The 27919-nt window shown below is 39.8% G+C and overlaps 2 protein-coding genes and 1 long non-coding RNA gene across 4 annotated transcripts in view; 2 read left to right on the top strand and 1 right to left on the bottom strand.

Annotated features, from left to right (window-relative positions):
• LOC138135395 (uncharacterized) overlaps positions 1 to 6754 on the bottom strand; it is a 96979-nt gene extending 90225 nt beyond the window's left edge. Inside the window, exons 1-2 of the long non-coding RNA XR_011160967.1 lie at positions 6555 to 6754; positions 5630 to 5708 (exon numbers count right to left, since the gene is read on the bottom strand). This is a non-coding gene — a long non-coding RNA (uncharacterized lncRNA). The remainder of the gene's footprint in view (positions 1 to 5629; positions 5709 to 6554) is intronic.
• Positions 1 to 27919, top strand: part of Sema2a (Semaphorin 2a) — a 281547-nt gene that overhangs the window by 100009 nt on the left and 153619 nt on the right. For both annotated transcript variants that reach the window (XM_069054101.1, XM_069054100.1), the window contains exon 2: positions 10314 to 10441. In XM_069054101.1, the coding sequence (XP_068910202.1) occupies positions 10348 to 10441 (94 nt within the window). In that variant the 5' untranslated portion in view covers positions 10314 to 10347. The remainder of the gene's footprint in view (positions 1 to 10313; positions 10442 to 27919) is intronic.
• LOC138135387 (metaxin-1) lies at positions 25289 to 26395 on the top strand. Its single transcript, XM_069054108.1, has one exon. The coding sequence runs from the start codon at positions 25426 to 25428 to the stop codon at positions 26305 to 26307; it is 882 nt and encodes a 293-aa protein (XP_068910209.1). The 5' UTR covers positions 25289 to 25425; the 3' UTR covers positions 26308 to 26395.

Below are 27919 nucleotides of genomic sequence, written 5' to 3'. Positions count from 1 at the left end.
ACTTTCTTGTGAATCTTTGATCAATGACTGACAGAAATGATATTTGACACTTGCCAGCGGTTTGGAGGTTATGTATGGTGTAGTGCGGGACCTTATCGTCGAATAGTGGCAAACATTTTTTCCACAATAATTTCGGAACACTTTGTAGTGAATATCAATAGACAACGGTGCCAGCGGACAACTTTTGAGGAAGTTATGCACAATGTGGCGGCATTAAATGGTAACAAATCAGCGTGAAGGGGCTTATATTACTACAAATCACCGTGACTCCAGTCAAGCTTAATGAGAAGCGTAACCAATTAAATCGCTATCTGAAATAAATTAAACGGATAGATTGGAGGAATGCCAGAAATGCATTTGATTAGTTGTTCGAGTCGGCGATGCATTTGCATGAACCACTCCATACTTCCTAATAGAATACCCTTGATGTGTCTGCTAACTGACGCTGATTGATGTTGCACACTGGACCGACAGTATTGACGAGCCCGTTTTAATAAGATTCCCTCCCGAAGAAGCTGCATTGTTCTTCAAGCCCAAGGTTGCCGATTGTCTGGACCGGCTTCCATTTTTGGAAGTAGGAAGTTGTCCGGCGCGGTTCGAATTTCTAGCTAATGCACTACCACCATCTCTTCATCCACTGCATAAAACCATCCGAGCTAATCTACGATGTCGTTTGTATGTTAAGTCGGTCTCATTGTAATACAATGGCTCTGGTGGAGTCACACGAGCCGTTTGATGCGAACCTTGATTGCATATTTTATCGGTCGATGAGAGTCCTGTCGGGCTTTGCACTTACGTTCGATGCCTCTTCGGTTACATCTCAATAGAGATTAGTAAGCTTGTCTCCCGATTTTACATCTCCAAGTTTGCAAAGGTGTGCCAGCGGAGAGCTCGGAGGACAAGGAACGGGCGGCAACTTTCCGTCGCCGGGTCTGGAGCAACACGAAGTTTACTTTAATGCACGCCTGTGTGTGATGGCGCATCATAACTAGCTGCAAGAAACTAGTCGCTGATGCTCTGCTTTTGACGGGACTAGTTCTCGTATCCCACGTGAACCTTCGACTCCCTGCTTTTGTCAGCCGCCACTTTGCAAATTATAACTTTAAATTGATATTCGAATGCACACTCTGTCCTTAAAAATGGGGATCCAGTCACGGTCTTGTGGATCCGATCCAAACGGGTGTTTCGCGATGCGAAGCGATATTTCCCTGCGAATTACACTGGCTGTAGGTGTGTTTCGGCAAACGTGTACTTTTCAGCCCCTGCAGGAAAATTTTCATTTTGAAACAACAACCGAAGCAAATGTATCCCCCAATAACTGTTGCTCCGTTATGCGACGAAAAAACGTAAACGTCAGCGATATTTTTATTTGTGTCTCTCTTTTTGCAGCTCCGGAGAAAGAAAAGCGCTATTGAGAGTACATAAAGTAGAGGGAGCGTTTCCCGAATAGGGATAACTGCTTGTATCTCAGTATGTGAGGGTCATTTCAATTGCTGACCCTTATCATTATTGAGTTTAGCTTCCCTCCAGTTTGTTCGCCGCAGGCTGACCACGTGGTAACAGTCGGCGGATTTCGGGACTAAGCCGGGATAACACGCGAAATTTGGACGCCGATCAATCGACGAAAAAACGACTCTTTTGGATTTTCACGTTCCACAACTAACAGGAACGACTCGGATGGTGATGAAACAGTTAAAGGGAAGTTTCATCCCTGGTTGAAGTGCTCAGGGCGATCGAGATTGATTTTGGCGGCCGTTACATTAGATTACCATTATCCCCAATTCTTCATACCACGTCAGTACCCATTACATAACAAAGCACTTAGATAGTAGTAATAACGGTCACTTCGATGCGACTCCATTAGCACACCAACTAGCGATTTGTTTGGAAATTTTAACACCTGAAACCTAGACGAAACTTTTCACTGTTGATTGGCAAAGTTAAACTTAAAACTTGAGGTACACCAGACGCGATAATTCTGTACGTTTCCGGTTATTTGCCAAGAAGGTGTGTTCTATGCGATAACGGCTGTGCTGTGTGGAGATCAATCAGAACTTGTGTTTTACTTTACGGCAAAACCCAACCTGCGGCAGAAATAACATAAATAAATTATTAGGTATAATGATAAAAGAAAATTTAAAAAAGTGGTGGAGGCGCCGGAACAGTTACGAAAGAAACATGTCGACTTCCATTATCTGAAGAGCTGGAGATTAAATCTGAAAGGAGAACGTTTTATGGAGTTTATTGAGGCGAAGAGATCAAAGAAAACTCTCTTTGACATTAGTTTGGAAAATTTATAATTTATAATATTGCAGGAATGGCGGAGGAAGCGAGATGATATTTTATTTGACACTAGTTTCGTTGTTGCACAAACGGTGGAAGCTCCGGAACGTTGAAAAATAAATATGTCGACATCTCCATAAAGTGTATTTACTTCCACATTATAAATGTCATAACTCCCGATATTTTTGTTTCGCGTTCTTTGTTCTGATAAATAAAAGTGGAAAATGGTGAAAGTGCGTCGAAATCCGGCAAATTCGGACGGTTGTGAGTGTTTTCATCGAGTTTTTGTCACCGCATAATACAGTATGTAACCTGACTGATGACGTTCAGTTTTTCGCGGGGATTAATCAGAGTCAACAGTTTTGTTGGGAATTAATTACGTTAGGTATCTGGTGACGTATCTGTACTGCAGGAGTATACGGGTTGTGTGAGTAAGCTTTTAATAATATTCACAAAGTGGATAGCTACACATATTTAATCCAGACGATGTAATCCAGACTTCGCGATTAAGCCCGCATACAAATTTATCTGACTGTAGCACCTCCAACGGAAGAAATTAGAGGAGTGATGTATCACGGACCGGCTTCCGGTCCTTCATCCCGTCCAGATGAAAGTTGATAATTTGAAAAATGGTCGATCCGGAGTCGGTTTATTTGCATCATAACTGACAGTCGCATCTCGGTGGAGTTCATCGTTCGTGACAGCAAGTTTTGCGGTATTGTCCGATAAACGAATCGGGATTTGTCATTCGAAAACAAACAGGTAGATTATAACTGCAAAAATTGCATTTCCAATAACATCGATAAAAACCGATAACGTGTTGAAAACGTTTCGCTGCAAACCGACAGAGTAAATAAATAAGAGCGAAACGTATGAATTTTGCTATCCTAAATTACATTTCCTGTTCAATTAAGCTGAAAAACGTGCTAAATTGAAGCAAGCAATGAAATACGTCGCTGTCCTATTTTTTTCTATTATCTGACAAGGTTGAGAATTCAACACGTAATGAGAAAAGTTCCAAAAGAAAAATAGCAAAAGTTGCGAAAAGGTAAAAAGAAATCGCTTCTTCTTACCAAATTTATTTCCTTGATTAACTTTTTAGGCACCATTGCTGAAAGCATTTATTTTACTCACGCAGGAGCATTTTAAAACTCCTAACGGTAATTAAAAGGCGAGATATATCTGCCCCCACATAAATCCTCCTCTGGACTCCGCCCCAACACAAAAGTATAACAATTTTAGTTCGATTTGTTTGACTTTTCGAAGACGCCACCGGATCGAACCTCCTTTCAATTACCGCGGCGCCCCCTTTCCTTTTTCACGTTCAAACCTTTGTTCGTTCCTTTCATAACGGACAATTTCCCCTGTTTTCTCCATTCCGAAGGCTATATATTTTCTGATTAATTTGGACCGTCATCTGATGTAATAACTTAACTTGCATTGACTGAAGCCATCTTCTTCCCACATACATCTTCTTACGTCCATCTCGCCGTTTCCTTCCAACATTTATATCTAGTTTGTTCGTATCTCGGATCGGGGGCTGCGGGACACACGGAAATTGCGAATGGTTATATATGAGACGAGCGAAACTGCAACAACTTTCGTCTTTTAACTCGCGCAGCAATAATTTAACTGGGCCGGAATTTCCGTCGCAAAAAAATTCCAAAATTCTCCAGTTATTAAAACGAAAAGAAAGAGATTCAAGTTCGGCAACTTCAATTAGGGTGGAAGATAACAGGGGAGGTCTGTCGGCTTTTGAGATATTCGAAAACTGTATCAATCACGGCGTGTCTACCCTTGGCCATCAGTTTAGTATCAAGGAAGCTTCACCCCACACAGGAAGCGATGCGCAATCCCCTCCCCTTCAAGACAAATCTATGTAATAACTGTTTTCCAGGAACCGAACTGTGGCGCTTCCAAAATGGCCAAATGTCAAAGTAAATGACATATCATGCCATTTTTAACTGCCTACAATATGTCTTGCAAATAGCGTTTTTTTGCTGGATGACATATAAGGAACAAAGCTTCCCCTGTCTTTTTTTTTTCTGGTCCGGTCGACGATCGATACTGCACTTGCATTATTGAAGGGCCAATATTAAACTCTTTAAAAATCGAAAAGTTCCTAATGCACGTTTTCGATGCATTCGCTCTTTGATGACGACCGCCATAATTTAATAATAATTGTTAAATGCATCATGAATGAGCGGTTTATTAGTGCACCCGTGTGCGAGACTGACGCACACGTAAATGCATATTATTTTTAATTAATTACATATTATTGTTCATATCGCAGCGACAGTTTAACAGTTATTTATTCGCTCCCGAATCGGTTTTGACTTTTTGACCACTTCCACCATTCGACATTTACGCCTCCGTTTCCGCAGTGTCTCGTTCCGTGTCAGGACCATAATTGCGTTTTATCTCCGTCGCCCGAATAAAACTTGAAGGATGCACTTTTGGGGCCACTCGCAATTTCGGACAGTCTGCGATGTATCACCGCAATTTATATTGTCGGCTTATTACATCAAGGATCATACAGGGCGGCGAAGTCTTCGCTACTTAAAAATGTCATCCATTAGTTTGGGTGAGCACCGCGCAGACAGCCGGCAGCATCCCCCAAGACCGAAATCAACGGACCAGAAAGTGGCCAAAGTGAGATTTAAGAATCTTATTGAGCCATTAGATAACCTCTTCAGTGTGGGTCCGCATGCAGCGTTTCACAAGGACGATAATCGCAAGATAATCGCTCAGAAGGGGCCGGATTAGCGAGATTTGCCATTCGATACTGTCATTTATATTCGTTTAGAGGAGAGGGTCGCTTTGTTTGTGTGTGGGGGGCTGATGCACAAGTTATACGGTCCACGCCGATGGCTTATTTACGACCGTGAAAAATCGCCATGTGTCAGTAAATGATCGAACGTCATTAGGTCCATTTGTTCTTTGCTTAGATATACAGTGTAAGACATGCGGAGTGACCAAGTGTCAACCACGTGTATATTCACGTTATTTCAATACTTTCACATAAAACGTGTTGCTCTCACATTAAATCTTCACCAGAGAGCAACAGATTTGGAAAATTTGGTAATAATAATGGTAATCAACTAATCATATTCATTCTACTACATAGTAGTTCCTATCATTGCTACTAAGTTACTATAATTTATTTCACAATTCTGTGCACATCTAGTTTCCATCCTGTATTATACTGTTATTAAATAGCCTCAGTTTCAGCAGTACGTTTTTGAAAATCATTTTTTAATTACCGTTATAAAAAATTGTAAAAACGATGACAAATTTTTACTAAACTCAATCCTCTTTTTTTTAATACGAATGTGTAATTAATTACCTGTTTCCATACCGTATTATACAGTCATCAAGTAGAGTCCCGTGTGACAGACGGAGGGCTCGATGTGTTGGTGAACATCCTGAAAATTTTTCAATTTATTTCAAAATATAAATTAAAATGAATAGGCAACTTGGAACAATCATTTTGCTAGATTTAGGTAGTATGTAAATTTCACTTTTCACATAACCTCGAAATAAAATGTTGCTTTTACATTGTAAACAAACAATTGATTCGACTTGTTGATAACCACAATTGTTAAGAAAACACGAATAAATCATTATGAAACAATTGGACTATTATTATGAACATAATAAGTGAAATTATAAGAAAAATGTCAAAAGCAACAACAAGTGGGCGACATTTGTTTTTTCGGCGGCCTACTAGAAACTACAGAGTACAAGTAGAAATTACTACTGATTAAAAAATGAGATTTGATTACATACTACTGTAATCATGAATATGGTTCTATTTTTATAAAACGTGAAAATGTTTGTATGTATCGAATGTTGCATAAGATTCGTAATAATAATTTTGCGAGAATTAATTAAATTTTATTTACCACATAACCTCAAACAACATTTTGCTTTTGCAATGTAAACAATCAATTGATTCGACTTGCTGATAACCACAATTGTTTAGAAACATTAATAAATTATTATTAAACGAGCGGATTGATATTATAAACGCAATAAATTCATTTTAAAGGAAAATGTCAAAAGCAACAACAAGCTCACGGCTTTTGCTTGTTCACGGCCTACTCGATACACAATGAAGAAATAAAATTGAATTGAAATAAAATGTGATAATTTATTATTACGGAGCGCCCAAATTTTGATTTGTGTTTAGAAAACGTGAAAAATTAGTGTGGAATGTTAGGCGCGATTCGTGATAATGTTTTCGCCATAATTAATTTAATTCCACTTACCGCATAACCTCAAAACAAAATTTTGCTCCACAATGTAAACAAACAATTTACAACTTCCCGATAACCGCAGTTGTTTAGGAAATGTTAATGAATTATTATTAAACAATCGGAGTCGGAGTGATGTTATAAACACAATAAATAAATATTATGAAATGAGAATTGAGAAATGTCAAAGGTGGCAACTACAAAGGGCCCGCAGCCCGCACCCTTACCAAAGCCTACTACAAATTAAATGTAAAAAAACAGGTCCGGCGGGGTGCAATTAGAGAAAATCAGCGAAGTGGCTGACCTCTGGTGGTAATTTTTGAACTAACGAAATAGGGAAAACAAATGTTTACGTATTGGCTGTAATACATTTCAATCGCCAAAAAATAGCCAAATTCGTTTATTTTTCATAATAAATTGTGCCTGAAGTGATAACGAGTACCTCAAAGTGTTATTGTTCCGTGCCGCAGTGTGATACAGTGTGATATTTAGTGAGCAAAGACATTTCTCTGCACTATTTCCATGATGTTATTTCCCAATGAAAAACTCTAAAAAATACCAGGCAGGAAGTTTTAAAAATCGGAAAACCTATTAAAGAGCTTCTAGAAATAAGTGAGAATAGAGTCAATTGCTTTATTGGCCCCTAAGAGTTGGATATCAATCCCTAATAATAAACTGTTTAAAACCCCTTGCAGCAGGTCAAGATGTTGCGATTTTTTGAAAGCAGACTCAGGGACTCAGGCTAAATTCGGAGATATTTTTATTGGGGGTTACAAAGCACTTTCTACCAACCGATTTTATACCTTTGGGCAAGTTTGGGAAGCTTTGATGATTATTGATTATAGCTAAAAAGCTATATGTAAAAACACATCAGCAAAAGGTGTTAAGTGAGACAATTGAAACTCACAGCCATTCCCTCTCACAATTTACCAGTGGGTACTCACAATAAAACCGTAAAATGTCGACAAACTATAATTGTCCGTTTACTCTAAGGTTATATTGGGGCCGTAAAAGTAGTTACCTCCTAATAAGCTGCCCTTTTGTGTGGGTTTCAGAAGCCACCCGCCCCTGCAATAAATCAAATTTTAAAAGCTGTTGGGTGGATGTACAAGGTCCGGTTTAAGGGAGAATGTTTAGTTTTATTATTTTCTGAACCGAAGTATATGGTACCCTGGTTAATTCACTGGTCTTTTTAATAGGATTAGAACACCCCCTTGTGACTAGACCTTCATAGCTTATTTTTCAACATAATCTCTAAAAACGAAAATTTATAAATTGGAATTCATATTTCGACAAATTTGCCTCAGTCCCACTCTGAATGAAACAACCAGCCGGGTTTACCTGCTGTTTACAATCACAAAATGTTTTCTATTGTAGAAAAATCAACTTTTACACAATGGGATAATTCTACGACCCCAATATAACCTTAGAGTAAACGGACAATTATACTAATAGGTAACACTTCTTAGGTACTATAATAACAAATTTTATTGACCGAACTAGTGTTGTTTTTTTGTAGTTCGTGAAGGTTAAATTTTGGTGTAAAAGAAGCAAGAAATGATCTGGGTAACGCTGCTGATGCTGACAAATTTTCTCCAACTGTTGATGTTAATGAAGAAACAGCACAACAGACAAACATAAATGTTGAAGAGCCAGTTTAGAAAGTTGCAATGACAAAGGTCTTGGTAGACAAATCAACACAAACTGATAATCTTGGTGGTTCTTATAACTTGCAATTTGTTTTAAACCATTTATTATAATGTAAAATGTAAAAAATTGTTAGCGGCAAATTAAATCCAAATACAAATGAAATCAGCTGTTCTTTGTTTTCCCTATTTCGTTCAATTTTCAGCGCCCTCTTGCGGTTGCTGATTTTCTCCAATAAATAATTAAAAAGATTAAAATTAACGGAAACAAGTGGGAAAATGATTGAATTATTAAAAGATATGACTTGCAATTTTTCGCAAATAATTACCTGCAACTTGCATTAATCATTTTGGGACAATTGTTTACAATTTATTTTCACATAACCTCAAATTAGTGGTTCGTATTTTTACGCAAAGAAGTTGCTTAATACCCCAAATTTAAATCTAAATTTTTAGAAGGACAAGATTAATGACGAAATGTAGCAATTCGAGTAATAGATGCATTAATAGTGCAAATTATGTTGAGGTTATGTTTTGTTTTGAATTGTGTGGTAAGTGAAATTCAAAATATAAATCTGGCAAAATTATTGTTGCAGGTTGTCTACATTACACGTCGTTCGTTTTTGTTGGTTTTAAATTTTTTTGTCGAGATGTGCTTAAATTTGTTTTTTGTGAACAGAAAGAATCAGGGAAGGAAGTGGGTAATGGTCAAGCGTTTGTCGATTTGCAGGTGGAGAACACAATATTGCGATTGCGCTACTCGACGGCAAAAACCGACTCACGTTTGCTGATTGAGCAATCACAAGTCCTAAAAAAGTGATTTGCATCAGGCGAGGTCATCCCGCGGTACAAGTTTGTGGGGGACCAATACCCGACACAATTACGGTCTTGGCGTTTCACGGCGGCGTGACCAATGAAGTCTTTCGACGAATGAGCAATTGGCTTATTACGTAAAAAAAAGACGTGTCCTATTCTCTTACAATCTCACTTGTAAATTACGGCTATTTGAGAAACTCGTTTGAATAAGAGCCGCACCAGCATCATCTCTCTATCCTGTCATTCCGCCTCGGACATAATTATAGGTTCAAAACGAAGGCTGCCGCAGTCCGTCGTGTATTAAGTCATTATAGATGGCGTCACGCATCTCGAAGCATACTAATTCCATGATAGGACTCAGCATTATGTTACACACAATGGTCAAGGTGTTCTCGTGAAGTCCTCCCAGACGGTGTATTGACGTGTCGATTAGAATAATCGGGTGATTATTAAAAGTAGCCGTTCAGAGGCATTCGCAACTTTGTCAATTTAAACTTGGCTGAAAGTTTGAAATTTTTCATCGTCTCGTGTTGCAGACGATGGGCTCACCTCGGCGGTAATTGCTTGTGAAATTCCTTTTGTTGATTTTGACTGTTGCCTCCTACCTGCCTTCGAGGGTAGTTTTTAGTTTTAGCTTTGTTGGGATGGTTAATACCGGCTGTCTAAAGTGTGGTTTTGTTTTTGTTTTCTTTACAAAGTGTCTTCTGTGATTTCAGCTTCCCGACGACGTTTCAACGTCTCCTCGAAGAACTTTATTTTAATTCGCGCCCCTCCAACAACGGTATTACGTTTCATTTTTACTTAAACTGGCATTAGCCACTCTCGCAAAGAATAACGAGTCGTTGTGCCATCGGTGGACGCCAGCCTTTTGCAATTTAGTCACGTCGCACTCGGGACGTTCGCCAAATAAATTTAATTACGTCGCGATCAGATGATTTGCAGACGGGCACAAAGTACTCGCCCTCGAATTGCAGACGAGCCGGACTAAATCGAGAGGGTTCAAAGGTTTTCTGCTCAAATCCCGGAGTAGCGCTACCGACCGGAGTTGGACCGCGGCCAAACCGCGCCAGATAACACCAACTTCCATCAACCGTCTGAAATAATCCAGAAACCTAATCACCTTGATTAGTAAAGTGGCCCACTCGATGGGACGGCGACTCCCACTCCTAAGTATTCTTATATACAGAACAACACCGGGCCGCCAGTAGTTCCTTGAGGCACACCTGAATAACAATGTAGCGTCCAGTTTAATTTAAATCTTAATTTTGCATTCTGCGAGTCAAACAATCAAAGGAAATGTTTTTTGTTTCAGACAATACAGTGTGAGTGATTGTGCGTGAGAGAAGATGTCCCCGCCGTACAAGGAGATTTTTGTTATTTCTTTGGTGGCAGTTCTGACGTCGGCTTCGCGGGAACCAGAAAACGAAAAGATAGACGAAGGTGAGTGTGGAAGTATAGAACAATCTGGTTGGAGTTTGTTGCGGTTGTTCCACTGTGCTGTATATTTGAGTAATTAAGTTAGACGGCTCACTCCCGGTAATTGAAAGAACGTGTTCGGAATAATATGTAGATTTCTTGTCGATTTGATATGCAAAGTTTAAAAATAAAGTGAGACAGGAGTAATTAAGCGCGTGGCACGGTGTAGGTCTTGAGGAGAAGTGAGGAGCGGTCGCGTAATTTTTCTAGATGTTATCAGGTGACTTACATCATCTATGCGTTAATTAATCTAGACGGGAACTAATTAATTTACAAGTTAATTTATCCTCGACGGCATTAGCCGGAGGACAAGTCGATAAATTGTTGATTCGGTGTTAATCCGGTTGTCCTCATTGTGGAACGGTCGTTGTTTCGGCGATGGCAGTAAAGCTGAGAGAATTGCGATACAGGTCGGGAGTTTTATATCGGTGGGAGTTGGCGGCTCCGGCGGGACCGCAGAAGAAAGTGCTGCCGTCTCCTCGCCCGTATAAATCATGGCCGGCCCCCGAAATCCGACAGACATTTGAATATTTGTAGTGCCTCGAAATTGTCTTCCGCCAAGACGGATGCGTATCTGAAAGACAACTAAGGCAAAGTGAAGCGCCGCGACGGCTCTCAACATTTTTACAACCCCATAAATCCGGCGTGGCGTATTCGGGGATGTGCATCTTGAGTGCAGGTGATTGCGTGAGACAATTGTTGGGGCATAAAAATTTCAAATCTTGGTGTGGAGGTTAATTATTGATGTCGGAGAGCGAGCTTTCGCATTTGTGACTAATGCGAAGAAGAAGTGGCCCAGAGTGCATAAATAATTCCGGTTTTTAGTAGAAAGCGCGCGAGCTCTCCAGAAAGTTTGTGGAAATATTTTAACAGTTTGCTCGAATAAAATAAGTGGGGCCACAATAAACATTCCAGGTTGTAATACCTGTGGGACCAGAACTAGGATCTGCAGCGGCCGAGTCCGACGCAGATCACAATGGCGAATCCCACCTTGAAAAAGGACAGCAATAAATATACGACTGCATCTATAATTCAGCATCAGTGGCAGCTACAAGGGGGAATTTAAGCATGGAAATGAGATCCGTAGCGCCCACATGAGTAACATCTGGTTTTATGGAGCGCCACGGCGAGACAACACATCCCCATTAGTTTAACATTGCCATGTTCGTATCCGACTCCAGAGACTTACGTTTGCTTAATGCCACCTGGAAATGACGCACGACGTCACAAAACACTTTTCCCTCTCGTATGTCTGCATTAGAGGATTTTAACTGGTCCGACTCCGACCCCTTTGTTCCCCGACACAAATTTTGATTAGGCAGATTTTTATTGGCACGTTGCGAGCTGTAAAGGGGAACAGTGAAATTTCGAGATACGCCCGAACAGCCAGATATTTTTTACTCCGGTGCCTGCTTATAAAGGGGGCCCCACGCTTTTTTAATTAATCTCCGTTCCGCGTTACAACTAGCGAAAGGATGCCCTCCTTAACAAAATTGCTTTCGTAAAATTTTATTTTATCGGTCGTGCTACACCTAAAATTGGATCCGGAGCTGCGCTGCAACCCTTTTACAACAAATTGTTATTATTAGCCAGACGTCTTTTTACCCTCCATTCTGACAATCGCGCCGCATTTTTTCACTTTACGAGGGTGGTTCACCGTTTACCTACCCTAAAGCTCAAGCAAAAATACTACTACGTCCTGTCTAACGATGCTGTACTGTTTAATGTCATTTCCGATCAATTTCAAACTACCAGTATATTCTACTGTCGTTAACTGACTCGAGAATGGGATTCCATCTGTCGCGACGTCATTACCATTTGAACTGCGATCATTCGATGATCGCTCACATCAATTTTAAATGAAATGGGCGCCCGCAGAATTAATTGTAAACTCGATATCAGCATTTTGTGATAATATGAAATTTATTTCCAAACTTCTAGTTCTCTTATTATGAATTTTGATTAATTAATTTTTTACGATACTCAAAAAAAATCTCCTTTACATAATGAGCCTGAATTTAATAATTTTGCAAGACTTTATAGTGTGCAAAAAAGTGAACACGTTATTTTCAGTTGAAAGCGTTCGTAATATTTGATAATAACGATCATAATAATGAATAATAACAATTAATTGATCTCTAGAGGAACATTCAAAACTTAAAAATAATTTGTACGGTGTTCAGTTACAAATTATAATTATACAATTTTACATTATGCCGGGGTGGTTCATAGTTTTTTTTTGACGGAGAAGCAACAAATTAGGAAAATTCGCACAATTTATTTATTTTTTGTCACAATCATCCGAGATTCTAACAAACAAGGTGTAATGATAATAATCTGGTGTTGGCATTAAAAAAAATGTTTTTATTGAAAATAAACACTAGTCTCTGGAGACTAGATCTGGCGGATAAAGCGACAAGTTCGATCATTCTGAAAACGGCATTATGGAAATGCAACTCTTGTCCAGTTTTGTCGAATTAAATCAAAATAAATTGGGAATGTCCTAAAGCAAAAATTTGTGTATACAAAATTTTCGAAAGAAAATTCTACAAATATAGAGTCCATATTTTAATTGTAATCCGATGAGCTTAGTCTAAATCAAGAAGTCGACATGACCTGCGTCTGCTGTTGACATTTGACAGCAGTACATGGTGCTACAAATATTTGAAAATTTATGTGGGCAACTTGAGACAGATGTTATGTTACAAATTTCAATTTTTGAGATTTTGAGTTGTGTTCTTTCGTGGTTTCTTAGTTTTTCTGCAAATTCATTACTCCGTTTTGAGTTTGTTTTTCAAAAAACAGTTTTTTTCAGAACTCTGCACTATTCCAATATGTATTACAATTCCACAAATAAATCTGTCCACTTGCTGCGTAGCTTTTCGTTGCCATCATGCAGTGGAAATTTCAAAATTAAACAAAATTATCACAAATGTGGTTCAAACTTAACCTAAAAATTTGACGTCGCTAATAACGGGCAACCTATGGAAATTCAATTGTTTGCAACATTTTTCCAGCGTAGACACAAGAAACGTCTGACATTTTAACGAAATAAAATTAGGTTAGAAAATATTTTTAATTTTTGTAGTGCATTCTCCCTATTCCCCCTCCACGGAATATGACAATATGAAATTGGAAAAAAGCTTACTATGTAACTTGTGTAACTCCGGAGAATAATTGGTTACATACTTACAAAAATTACTTTACACTGTTAACAGAATTAGAATGTCGCCTACGCCTACTCTAAATATATATTTATTTGAAGGCCCGATATAATAAACGTACAACTCGCGTCTTGCTCTAATCGCACCTGCCAAAGCGAGATGCATAGTGGGACGGGCTTAATACAATACGATACGTACAAGAGTTCAATAATTCAATATATGTAATTAAAAAATGGACATGTAACTGAGAGTTTCCAAATACATATGTACATATTTATGTATATCAAATATTGGGAACAAGATTAACTGAACGTTATCAATTTAGTTCAATAAAAGCTTTGAGCTTTGAGTTCACATTTTTCGACTGTCCAAAATTTTTCTGTTAAAATATGATTAATAATTGGAAATAAATAATAATAAAAATATAAATGTACAAAAATTCTCATACGGAATGAATATCTAATGAAAAATTGTTTTAAATTTGCTTGTTTAGTAGAAATAATAACTAGCAAGTAAAAAAAAACTGTAATTCATGGTGTTTCATTATTTATTTCCCATGGCAGAAGAGAAAAACTTGAAAAAAATATGTTTTTCAACACATTCACCTAAAGTGGCAACGAATTTGGGATAAGCATGCTCGGAGCATTTTAATGTCCTCAGAAGGAGTTTTTTTTTTGTTTATAACTGTTCAGTCTGATCGGGTCCAGTCCCTTATTTTTTTTTTGTACTTTCAAGGGTGCTGTAATCCTAAAATATGTAAGGGATGTTACTATAGTTATTTGTACAACTACTCGTAGTTATGAAAGTCATACTTTTTTACACGAATTTGCAGATTGATGAACGAGGGCGTAGCCCGAGTTAATTAAGCAAATAAGTGAACAAAAGAGACTTTCATAACGTGTTGTACACACTATTTTTTTGCATGTCTATGTAAGTTGAGAAATTTGGTCCAAAAGGATTTATAAAAAATTACAAAAAAAAATAGGTATGATTTGACAATCATCTCAAAGGAAATGGAATAAAATGATGCAAAAAGTACTGATTTTACTACGATTTTTCGTGTAAAAAAGTGCTACTTTCACTACGATTTTACGTGTAAAAAAGTGCCACTTTCATTACGATATGCAAAAAAAGTGTATTTCCGTTAGAAATTAATAAATTAAAACCATCACAGATCGAGCCTAACAGACAAGTGGAGTCTGATCATGTCGGGTTTAGTCTTTTAATTTTCTGTTCGTACTTTTAAAGTTGATGTCACACGAAGGATCCTTCGAAACTTTATTTCATTTAAAAATTGAAACCATCGTTGCTCAAGCCTGGCAGGTCAGGAGAGATTTAATCGGTTCATTGTAGTTTTTTTTTTATTTTTTACAGTTATTTTCTTACGCTGATTTTACTGGAAACAAGACACATTTATTATTATTAGTCAACAACTCCTTGTAGGAACAACGATACCTAAATAATGAACCTCTGTGGTAATCTCGTCCCTTTGAAAATTTCCTCGATCGGGTGAAACCTCGTTCCCTTCTGTGACAACAAACCGTAAAATATTGTTCTCTCGTTTGCATAGAAAATAGTTTTATGGCAGGTCGCTCGTTCAAGAGAGTTTTGTGAGTGTACGAATCGCGAAGAGCAACACTTTCCCAAATAGACTCCGCAACTAATCCGACCTCATCTCTTGAACAAATTTAATTCCACTGATGATATTGACGTTGAAAACTTGTCTCATTAAGTGTCATTTGCGCTTTACAACAAAATAAACATTGATATGATGCGCGGTATAGATTCTGTGCGGTCGGACATTCCAGCGTGTAATCGCAAGTACAACATACCGGCCCCAAACATTCCCGCCATACTCAAACGGACCCGGATTCCACCCGGAATGTTTGAGATTATTCGATAGCGCCCCCGTCTTTGCCGTGGTGCCAAATAGCACGTTTTTCGGGGCGAACTGTTTAAAATCGCATTTTTTCCTTATTAAATTGTTAAATTGAATTTCGTGATTCTCGCCCCACCTGAATCGTCCGAATATTCTGCGTTTCCAAACTATTTCACAAGTTAATTTATATTATACAATCGATGAGGAATCCGCCGATGAAGTGGCAGCGAGGCGGCCGCAGTTTGCCCCCAAATTACTCCTCAAAGATGATAGGTATTTCATATGCAGTCGCTTTTACGACATGACGACGGTGGGAGTCTTCTAATCGACTTGCAATATTAATGAGTCGAGCCCCCTCAAGAATGGAACATCTCGAAAACACTCGTTTTTAATTACGGCCACCGTAAAAAGCGAGCAATACCCATAAAATGCAGTATTTATGTGGAAAGTTGTCGAAGCCGAAAGAACACTAATTAAACTTCGAAGTTGTGTTGCATTCTTTGTTCGTCTACATGCCTTGAGTTAGTTGTAGTGCAGTTAGTGCGGATTATAAATTCAAAATTAAAATTGCAAACAAGTTTTAATTAATCCGGGAAAAACTACCCGGAGAAGACGTAGAACACACTCTGGCTCGTAATTAAATATTGACACTAGCACTGGCACGTCTTCTGTGCAGAAGTTTAATCCGGTGGATGTGCGGTCGACGTGTAGGTGGGGGTCGTATATTTTTATTCGAGATTTGTGGGAAATTGCCGCATAAATTTTCCACATTAGGATAATCATAAACTTTGGAATTGATGAACCACATTTTATCGGAAAATTCGCCGCCCCCAAGAATTAGGTCCCATTTTCGGTTCTTCGTATTCAAATCGGGTTACGCATAACTTTATATTCAATATCATAAGTATCATCCATCCCCCGTAAAATACCTCACGCCGCCTAGTTAGTAAGAGAAAGTCGTATCGGTTTCATCCGGTCCGGAGGCGGCACACGAACACGCCGCCATGTAAATTCCGGAGAAACACCACTACGGTCTAGAAAACTTGAAAAGTTTCCCAACGGTCCCCCAGGAATCAGAAGCCACCTCTGAATGTGAATATCCTGTACCTATTTTAGTTTATAGCCAAAGTGCGCACTATATTTTTGATCCCTGGTATGTTTTATTGGCAGAAAGGGGATCCCGTAGGTGCGATAACTCCGACAACCGCCTCTGGTTCGTCGTTGCCCGGTCGGCATCACTCCTTCGCATCGTTTTAAATATGTATACCTTGTTTTACACATGATCAAGGCGAACCTGCCGGCTCCCGCTTACGGCCTAAATGACTAGACATCCAGGAGATTCTTCCCTTGATGGGGAGAGAAAAATCCCCAAAGTGCGATCCGAACACGCCGACTCGAAGCGATCTGTTCCCGTTAAGGGAACGACCATATTAAAGCGAATAAGGCTAATTAGTATGGCAGAGCGGGAGTGAATAATTGAAATAAACATGTAAACGGTTAGTGAACGTGGATAACCCGAAGGTACCCGCCAGGAGCTGGTGATTAATGTTCTGACCGTGTGCGACACATTGATCCGAAGGGAACGGAAATCGGGAGAATTTATAATGTTCTAGGTTGGCAAAAGACTAGAAGATCCGGAGGAGAGGGAGAAAAAAAATGCTGCCTAACTTCGACGGCGTTTTTGGAAAAATTGTTAAATTGAGAGGGGAGCTGTGTGACGTGAGGCGTCGTAAAGCGCGCGAGGATTTTTATTTTGTTTTTAGTGGTAAAGATTAACAAAATTTATAGGAGCCATAACAATATAATAATTATTCGAGTGGAAAATACCGATCGAAATCAGTCCGGCGTAATAAAGTGTGCAGAACGCGAAGAGAATTTATAGAAGGATTTAAAAAATTGTCGGCCGGTGCAAATTGACGTGTCTGTAAAAAAATATAAAAAAGGCAATAGAAAAGTCCATTTGAATAATTTTCATTTTCTGGTGGAGTCGGATCGTTAACGTGTAATTCATCGAAAACACCCTCATTAAAGACGAAATAAAACGGCAGGAAAAGGAGGACCATCGCCGTCGGCCTGATATAAGTACAGTTTTTATGGCGGCCGTAAAACATTCCGACATAAAACTTGCTGAAAACTTAACTTTCAATATTTGACTGAAATGTAATCAAAGTGAAATTAAAGTGCTATTAAAAATGCTCGTTAAACGTAATTTATACGCCGTTAAAAATTCGAACGGCCACAAATTATCCGTCCGGAATCCGTAAACAAAAATCGAAAATCTCCAGTTTCGGTAATGAATATTTACGAGAGTGCACGGTAGCGAACTAACCCCGAACGGCGAGATCCAGTTGGCGAGCTTAGTCCCGCTAATACAAAATATTGTTTTAAAGTGGCGCGGGGCTAAATCACGACTGCAAAAAGCCGGCTCCGGGTCGTATTAAAAAAACACACTTTTTGCACACGAAAGGGACCAGCCAGTAGCAGTCCTTTATTTTAACTATGACATTCGCGACCAGCCGAGCTTGAAATAGAGAATATGCATCCGGATTTCCCTAAATGAACTGCTATACATCATGCACATATGCCGGCACAGTCGCCGGATTATCCCTTCCCGATAATTTTATTCTTTACCTGCGGGAACGAATTTATCCGGCCGACCGGGAACGCCATCGATGCTAATTTGTGGGCGGTTTCGACGGATTAGCCCAATTTAGGGCGGCCGGGATCGACCGACAAGAAGCCAAAATAAATAACAAGAACGGGACGTGTTTACCAAGAGTTGGGACACTTTTTGGGATCACCAAAATCACTGACGAGCTGAGGAATCCAAATGGCCATTTATTGAATACAGAACAACTAGCCCAAAGCCTCATGCGTTTTCTTATGGAGGTTCGGTTTGCAGTTGAAGGTCGTTCGGCTAGTTGTACATCTGGTTGCCTATTAGTCGCTTTGCAAACGATTTGCAACCAACAAAGACCTTTAGCAAAAGAGATGAACTCTTTGTATTGGTTAATTGTAGATTGCAAGAGAAAACCATTTAGCAAAAGAGAACCAAGTGTTTATGTCAGTTAACTGTTGGCTGCAAACTGATTTCTAACACGCACAATCACCCGAACGATTTTGATTTACTAAACGAACCTCCATAAGAAAATACATGGGATTTTGGGAACACACTTAAATTTAAAAAAAATAGTTTTTGATTTTAACGACTCTATGAAGATCTTTTTCCCAACCCCCAGGTCGCTTTTATTCGTCTACAACTGTCGATAGATTTGTATCGCTTTTGGCGAATTTCCAAAAACCCGCCCTTCCGCCTCTTTAGCGCCGCCAATCAAATCGCAGTTCACGCCAGATTTGCTTAGTCCTCCGCGATAAATATTCAATACGTCGATCCGGATCGCCCTTTCCGCTGTAGATTTGTTTATTAACACCCCTTTGAAAACGGTGCGCGTGTCACATTCTCTTTTTATAATGGGACCATGCGTTGAGGACACATGGTCGCATACTTTAATTGATATTTCAAAGGGACACTCCAAATTGGAACAGTCCTGTAAATGGCAGACGTGGGGCGGATTATTCCACGAAGACGCGTCCGAAAAAGCGAAAAATTTTAAGGCGCATCTGTGACGTAGTAAATTAACGCGGTGGCAGTGGTGCCAACTGTACATGTAATTACCTGTAGATGCAACCCCAAGCGTAAATTCGTTATCATTAATTATAACGTACTAGTATAATACCTGCGATTGTTGATAGCTTGGTTTACGATTACTCAGTCGTGATATTACGTGAGCCACTGATGGGTGGAGAATGTTAACAATTACGATAAAACCACCATTACGGCACTAATTTTAATGCAACGCATGCACAACTAAAATATAGATTAACTCTTGGTTGGCAGAATTTTTTCATTTGCAGTTTGGACCAACATTAAGTATTAGATTTTTTTTGAGACGCAATAGTTGTTACTAGTGGTGTTACTCAAGACTCCACTTTAGTCCCGTTGTTGTTGAATTATTTTTTTGTCTCTTTGGACAGAGCCGGACTTGTTGTTTCTGCGTTTTGCGGCCCAATAAATCGCCAGAAACGTGCAAAATGGAAACTGGAGCGGTCGTTGGCGATAATAAATTCATACTTTAAAATTCAAACAAACATACATAATAAAACGAATGAGCATTGTAAAAACAATAAATTAATTCTAAAGCACATCCCAACGCAAAACATGCGCTGTTATATATCACAAGCTCACAAATTGGATTATGGGCCACCTATAAATAAAAGCTGTTCCTGAACGCGCTTTTATGCTCTCGACCGGCGGACACTCATAACGCATACCTTTTTTAATTGAATTAGTTTTGGTCCGGTCGAATCCGGTGCCGGAGCCGGAGATAACGAGTGTTGTAGTTTTCGGCGAGTGTTCCTCCTAGATAATGCGCGGTGGCGCACCGGAGTTGTAAATATAAATTCCGGTGTCAGACGATGAAAGAGTTGAAGCCGCTGCTGCTGTCACCCGGGGGCGCGCTAATCCACGTTTATCCACCGTAATCCCCCTGCAATCACCACACTATTATCCGGAGTGGAGGCGCATTTCTCTTGGCGCGCGCACCAACACGGAACAATGGAATCGGCGATGTTTGGGTAATTTTTGCGAGGAGGTCTATTTTTGCCCGGAGTAGCACGGAGGTCACCGTTGTTATACTTCCCGCGGCTTTATATACGACCACTCGGAGACCTGGGATCTCTGCACACCAATCAGACCGCTCTTACAACATTCTTTATTTCAGGACCTATTCTTTCCGATTCCTGCTAACTCATTGTCCGTTCTTTTTGTTGGCGGGACCGGTGGGAATTTTTCGATTTCTCAGACAAAGTTTTCATTATAGTTCCATTTAGTTGGGTTTTTGCCGGCGGGGCAAATCATTAAAATAAATCCATCGGGACTCGTCATTGACATTCTGAATGCAACATACCCCCAGACCGACGTTCTAACTGATTATTCCGCACATAAAAATCATGTTTCGAATATTTAAAATACCCTCCCATTTTCGCTTTAACACTTGCTAATTCGTTATGCACCCTCCCTACTTTGTCTTTGCTCCGAAATAATCCAGTTTGACTAACTTTTTGCTCGTTTTTCAGCCCTCCTAATTTTCTTTTCCCTCTCCTCCGTGTTACCGATGTTATCTGAAAGACGGACTTTTTATTGCCACCAAGGTTCAAGATTCTAATTAAAAAAACTCACTATTCTAGTCGATTTTGACATGGCCACTTTTTTCAATAAACTTCGAACCGCTAATTTCGGCTGTTCACTTTCAGGTAATGAATTCGTTTGACTGCCGCAATTTTCACATAATTGCTTTTTTTTAAATTTCCTCCGACACACGCTCGTTCTATTTCATATTTTTTAATCTTCAAAGAAATTAATATGAAATATAAATTTTATAGCCGAGCATATTCGTTCGCCCGACTCGTTATTTTTAAGTGATTACTTAAATATTCTAATTTCTTCGAGTCCATTAATCAACTCGCGTTACCACAATGTAGACATTTAACATGTTCCGCGATACAATTTTCTTCAACTCTTTTTCCTTTTAGATTTTTCTGCGATATTGCAAAATCCTGACTCTGAACGACATCAATTTCCCAAATAACTGTTAAGAACCGCTCACGTTAAATTACCTCTGGACTTTATGAAGTTATTACATTTACCTAGAGCTTCAATTAACTCGAAATATTGCTGCATTTTTTAGTCGCTCTCATTTTGCGCATATTACGTTGTAAGTCAAAATAATGGCCGACATTTTTGTTCCCTCGTTACTTTCGGTCTCCAGCGGCTGTCTTATTACGTGATTTAATCACTTCATTTCGCATTCGCAGATTTAATAACAGAATTTCAACCGAGAATCTTAATCACCCACATTTTTTTTAATGCTTTGTCAATCCATAAAACATGCAAGTAATCGATGAAATAGATATAAATTACAAGTCTCGCTACTCTAAAATATACCTCTTTAATATTACACTTTTTTCCTAGGAATATATCATTTGTGGAAAAAATGAATGTGTGACTTGGAACATTTTTCTATAAAATATTGATGGTCCAGCTTTTAGCTTGCATTATAAATCGGTTTGGTGGCTACAACAACACAACCGTCAATTTGTACCTGTTTAGGTTGTGGCGAAATTCGTAATTCAAACGAATTAACGAGAACTAAGCAAGCAATAATTCGAATCGATTTTCTTTTTTGCAAATGATGTAAAAGCCGAAAACGGGTGAAACAATTTTAATGCGATATTTATTAAAACGTTAATTAAAATCGACGTTTATATTCCGGTTGCACAAATGCATTTCGATAACGGCGCTGATTAATTCCGACCATCAATCGACTCCAAATTAAATTTAAATTAATTAAGCAGCAGATCGTACGACCTCAAACAGACTTAAAGATAATTTAAATTGGACGTGATCCTTTGTTTTAGACTCGTCTGCCGTGACGGGATGATTTAATTAAATTGGCTCGAAAAATTGGAACAAAACGACGGATTTTGAGTGTTTTGTTATTGTAACGATTAAAAAAATAGCGGGTCAAGGCACATCTCTAATCTGATGAATGAATACTTTATGAACGAATGCACGGATGCTTCAATTGTATCATGAAAAAGTTCAATATTAAAAAAATTTACAGACCAGACCTGACTTGACTCGGATTGACTATAGCAGCATGTGACAATTTAGATTTGTGATGGAAATAACTTCCAAAAGAAATTGTTTGATGCTTTAATAAAAAATCGTTTTTAAAAATTAGAAAAAATTAAGCTAAAAACTCACTGTGACCTGATCTTACCTGACCTGACCTGACGTGTGTGACAATCTTAATGTCTAAAAAGAGAGAGTTTCAAAAATAAATTTCAATGTTTCAACAATGCGTCAACTCCAAAGAATTAAAAAAAAGACCTGACCTGACCAGACTTGACTAGACCATTCTGCGATAGTTTAAATTCCTAATAGACATCAGTGGAAATGCTTTAACGCTTTAAAAGATTAACAGACTAAACCTGCTGTGACCTAACTTTACTAGATCTAAGCTGTCATAGTCTTCTCGTAAAAAAAAGACTAAACCTTACCTGACTTGACCTGACTTATTCTGACTAGACCCAACATAACTTCTGACAGTGTTAACTTGAAAAAAATAATTCCCCATGGAATCCTTCAACAGGAAAAATTTGAAACGATCGTCAACATCGACTGGAATATTTTTGACTTTTCAAATGGCGTCTTGGAGGACAATATTGTTGGAATTTCCTTTTTTGCTCCCGTGTCGGGGACAGAAAATGACGAAGCACCTTGGTACGTACAATATTTACAACGGGTCGACTTTGAATATTCGCGTGAAGATCAGAGACAATACTCAGAGATAAAGCGTGTTTTATACGGCCATTAAAGCAGGTGGCCATTGTTGTGTCCACTCGGTCGACATTTAATAAAAGGAGGAGGCGCAGAAAATTATAAGCGAATGCAAGTCATGCAGTCTATTTGCTTGGGAGTTGCGATTACCAAATTCGAGATGCGATGAGAAAATCCGGTCAATAAAAGGGTAAGCCACAAAGGACCGGCAACTACATCAAAAGATCTCATATCGACGTCACCCCAACTTCAATTATTATTAAAACTGATAGGATCGGCAGTGTGCGATATTTAATATCGCGGAGAGATTTGATGTATGGTTGTTACGTCGAAGGACTTGTTTTAAATTACACGTTCCGGACAGCTCCTCCCACTTATTCATCGAACTAGCAACTAGTTCTTGTACTAGTGTCAGTCGGCTCGCTTTGTTTGTTAGTCGAGTCTTGATTGAAAGAATTGGACGGGAGGCGAGACTAAGTGCTGTATTAAAAATGCCAAATGGTCGGCCATAAAGTACACGGGAGGAGATAGAAAGTCGGCTCGACAGCGACAAAGAAGCAACATTTCCTCGTTTTAACGGCAATCTTATCTGGTAATTAGGAGACACTCTGCGACGCTTCCCTCTTTATGTGTTTTTGAAATTAGCCAACGAGTAAGCTCTTATACCTAAAACTTTACAACAAACGCTAAATTTCCACAGATAAAGGGTACGACGTAACAGATAACACTTTTATAGAGGTTAATGGAAAGATACATGAGCGTAAACAAGGCCGCGTCGGTGTCGCAAATCATAAAAGCACCGTGGAGAAAAAATTCATCGTCCAAGACGGACAAATTGTGGCGGCAATTAGTCAGTCGAACGGCGGCAACACATTACCGGGGGCGGGGGCGAACGGTCTCGGCCGCAAGACGACCACCGCCACCGGTAAATTTACAGGTTGTTTATCTGGCGATGGTTTACGAGTAAGCCCTCAAGTGTCGGAGTCATAACCGTTAGTGGCAAAACGGTCGAATTGTTCGAATACGCAATTTAAAACAAGCGCTTTACGGGACGATAAAATGATTTTTTGCCGTTCGACTCGAAAAATGTGGCCGTAAAAGATATAATTTTATTATTGTGTTGGAATAAAAAGCGAGAATGACAGAGCCGTATTCCGGACTCCTCATTTCCATTATAACTTGTCAAATAAAGTTCGAGATCCAATTATGCACCGACAGGTTGGAATAATCGAAACGTCACTCGCCGACGGATTTCGAATAGTTCGGGATTATTTCCGACGAAGAATGTTTCACTTTGGAAAAATGCAAAGCAAAGTTTAGTGCCCCGAGCGGTGCCGCTATTTTTCATCAGTTCATTAAGACGGCGATTAAAATTTTATTATCTGTTAAAAGTTGTCGAGAACTTTATAAGTTTCTTAGTGGACTCGTAAATCTCAACTAGTGGTGTGTCATAGAACCTCGCAACTTACGTTTTTGGCTTAATTTGAATTTGCAGTTTTCTCCTAAAAGCGTCGTAAACCGAGACGATTCGAACTTTTGCAAAAACCATTGCGCAATTAACAAAATCGTCGGGTCATTGCTTTTCCTCTCACATCTTAATTAAAAATTCATCCGGCTCTTACTTACCACCAACTACACCATCTTGCTATTATTACATGAATTTTAGATGCATTCGATGCAAGTCACACGACACGAACTCCTAAGCTTGCTCGAGCATGCATGACACAACTAATTAGATATTTACCAGCAAAACCAATTTCACTGGAGTATTAGATGCACCTGTTTTTTTAATAAGGAATGTTTCCGATTAATTTGTGAAATTTAATATCGAGTGTCTGTCATACTCCCGTGATGCTGCGGTTAGGGCACATTGTAATTTTTCGAAGGCGGCGTTCCATCATCATTTTCACTTAATTAAATCTGCAGTGACTGATCGCCGCCCCCGGCCGTGAAATATCGCCGGTCCTGTTGTTAATTATGATCGTTGTTGCTACAATTAAACGCACATTTGGGTGACACCAATACCGTTGTCGCGCAAATACATCATCATCACACTTAGAGAATTGATTGCGTTTCATTAAAAATTCTAATTCGGTTTGAAGAAGTGAACGCGTTTTTTTGGCATCCACTTTGTCGAAGTTCTTTGATTAAAAACTTGCGGGGGAAGCTGTCTACCTGTTTTTACTAAAATAGGATATTGATGAGTGTCTTTTTGCTTTGATGTCTTCATGTGGGCGAATCTAATTTAATACTGTTGAGATGTCGTTACACGTCGAACTTTGCCCACCTGGTATCAATCAAAAAGAAGTGAAACTTCTTTCGGGCGAGTCGGAATGTTTGAATAGCGCGCGCGGCGTCGGTAAAGTCGGTTACTGCGCTCGCGGATCGATGGCATCGGGTGCGTTGACAGTTGTCGGCTGCTGTAACCTCAAAAATTCGATGGAAATTATCGTGATGGATCTCGTTTTGTCGTTTGAAACGTGGTGTGGTGCGTGAATCGGCGATGGATAAAGCGGTTTTGAACGTGATCGACGGCGACTACGGGCTCGTCTCGTTGGACGTGGCGTGCATCCAGGCCGTCCTGTACGCCACCCTGAACGACGTTCCCGTAGAGATAAACGTGCAGAACAGTATAAAATCGTGTGCGTTGTACAGTGCGCCTAGTTATAAATGCGGCAGCGTCGCCATCGATAAATTCGAAGCGATGGTGGGCCACTGGAGGAAGACCCACGGGGACCCCGACCGAGGCCTCAGCGCCAAAGAAGCCAGCGAGACTCTGGCGCTCGTAAATTTAGTCACAATGAAATTAAAACCGGTACTGGAATTTCTCTACTGGGTGGACCAGAGGAACAGCGAAGAGTTTATCAACCGGTGGTTCATGCGAGCGCTGCCGTTCCCCTTCAACTACGCGTACACCAAGAGGAGGAAGAACGAGGCGTTGCAGCTGATCGAGACGATGTACCCGCTCGACACGGACATGGAGGTGGTGAAGGAGTTCATCACGAAGACCGCGACCCAGTGTCTGTCGACGCTGTCGACGCGCCTGGGCAAGGCGAAGTTCTTCTACGGCGACGCCCCCATGACGGTGGACGTGGTGGTGTATGCACACATCGCGCCCCTCGTCAAGCTGCCGTTTCCCTCCAGCGACATCCCGTCGTTGCTTTCGATGTGGCCGAATCTGAGCGAGTTCGTGAAGAGAGTCGACTCGAGATATTTCCCGGACGTGAAAAGGGAGGCGAAGTACTTGCCCAGCGAAACCGCCACTCGACAGAACGACGACGAAGTGTCGTACATGGCCATTTTCATTCTAGTTGTCAGCGCTACGTCTTTAGTCGTGGGGTTCGCGATGAAGCGAGGCATGATCAGATTCTCGAGTTTGTACTAGTTTACGTTAAGACTGCAGCTCAAAAAATTCGATATAGTATTATTGACATGTTTTTTGTATTTGTTTTGTAATAAATTAGTTCGAACGGTTTGTTGTTCGATTGTCCCGATGAAAACACGAGTTGGTTGAGAGATGAAGCCGGCGTCTTATCTTGCGGAAATCTACATTTGCATTGCTTTCCGGCGAATTGTATATTTTAGTGTTTTGCATTTTTTGCAAAGCATAAGAAAGAATAATCGCTAATTTGAATTGCAATCCTGTAAATCTTTCAGATTTGATACATCGCTTCGACCGCCCCGGTCGCGGGATGTCGAAAGAAGGGATATAAAAAGTTGGCGAGCCGATGCATTTTGCAGTTCCAATCAAAAGTTTCCCTTTAATCATGAGACTTGAGTAATTTTTAGAAGCTTTTAAAATTCACTTTATACAGAACGTAATGGGATTAAGTTGATAAAAGGATTACTCCGGCCTGCACAGAGTAAAAGTAAAGTGAGATTGCCGTTTAAAAAATTTTCGCTGGGGTCCAATTATGGACAAAATGGCCGCAATCGATGCCAATATATGCAAACATTAACATTTTCGAGTACTACATCAACACGAAGAATGGTGCTGACGTTTAATTTGTGTACTTAATTGAATCTCGGCCCCCTTTTTAAATCAGAAACCTCCCTCTAGAATTGTAATCCTCGTCTTTTATTTCCTTTATTAGGATGTATAAATATGAAGTAGGGTGGATGGTTCGTGATATAATTGCTTATTTAGCCGGTGTTCCCGTTACTAAACGGTGATTCATAAAGGACATTCGACAAACCGGGTAATTTCTCTAAATTCAGTATTCGCAGGTGTCCCCTCGCCGCACGCACGTGCGTCTTCTTGGGCGCCCCCTCGTGCGACAGAAGGCTCGGAAAAAATACACTAGGACTAAAACTTTAGGACAACAACATCCTGCCAGCCGAGTTTAACATAAATTCCCCATTTCGCCCTAAACTAAACATTTGTTCGCCAAGTTGAATACTAACAATGTGAGCTAACTAGTCGTCAACTTTGTTTACCGTGGGGTGTCAGCCAGATTGAAATTTAGGTGTCGCGTGGCGCAATTTAACCAGCGCCGCCCCGCGCATCGTCATTTTTTCCTCGGTGAATTTATCACCGCGTGTGTAATTGACTTTTTGTCCGAATTTTGTGCGACGGGGGGCCCGTCGCGGACCCCCGACGGCTCGTCGCGGCAATAAACTCCAACGCCACGCGGCGAGTAGATTTATCTCCTTCAGCACATACTTTCGGCTACACCGCGCCACTTAAATATCAGGCAATTAAGGATTTTAAATAGAGTCCCTCGCCGAAGGGAAAACAAAGCGATCATTTATTCCGGAGCCATTGTTTTTATGGGAGCCTCTTCGAACCCTTGCACAGCTAATGTTATTGTTTTCGATCATAAATTCGCCGAACGATTCCGAAAGTCGTGCTCTTTCATGATATTTCATACTTAGGTAAAGGCGGAAGAGCATCGTTGTTTATTCGATGCGAGGGGTGCGCCGCCGCCACCCTCTTAATTTAATAATAATATATGAATAAAACGATAAAACAAACCTATAAACTATTGTTTTACTAC

Source organism: Tenebrio molitor, chromosome 7, assembly GCF_963966145.1.
Source record: "Tenebrio molitor chromosome 7, icTenMoli1.1, whole genome shotgun sequence".
Taxonomy (NCBI): domain Eukaryota; kingdom Metazoa; phylum Arthropoda; class Insecta; order Coleoptera; family Tenebrionidae; genus Tenebrio; species Tenebrio molitor.
This window is presented reverse-complemented; position numbering and strand designations above follow the sequence as displayed.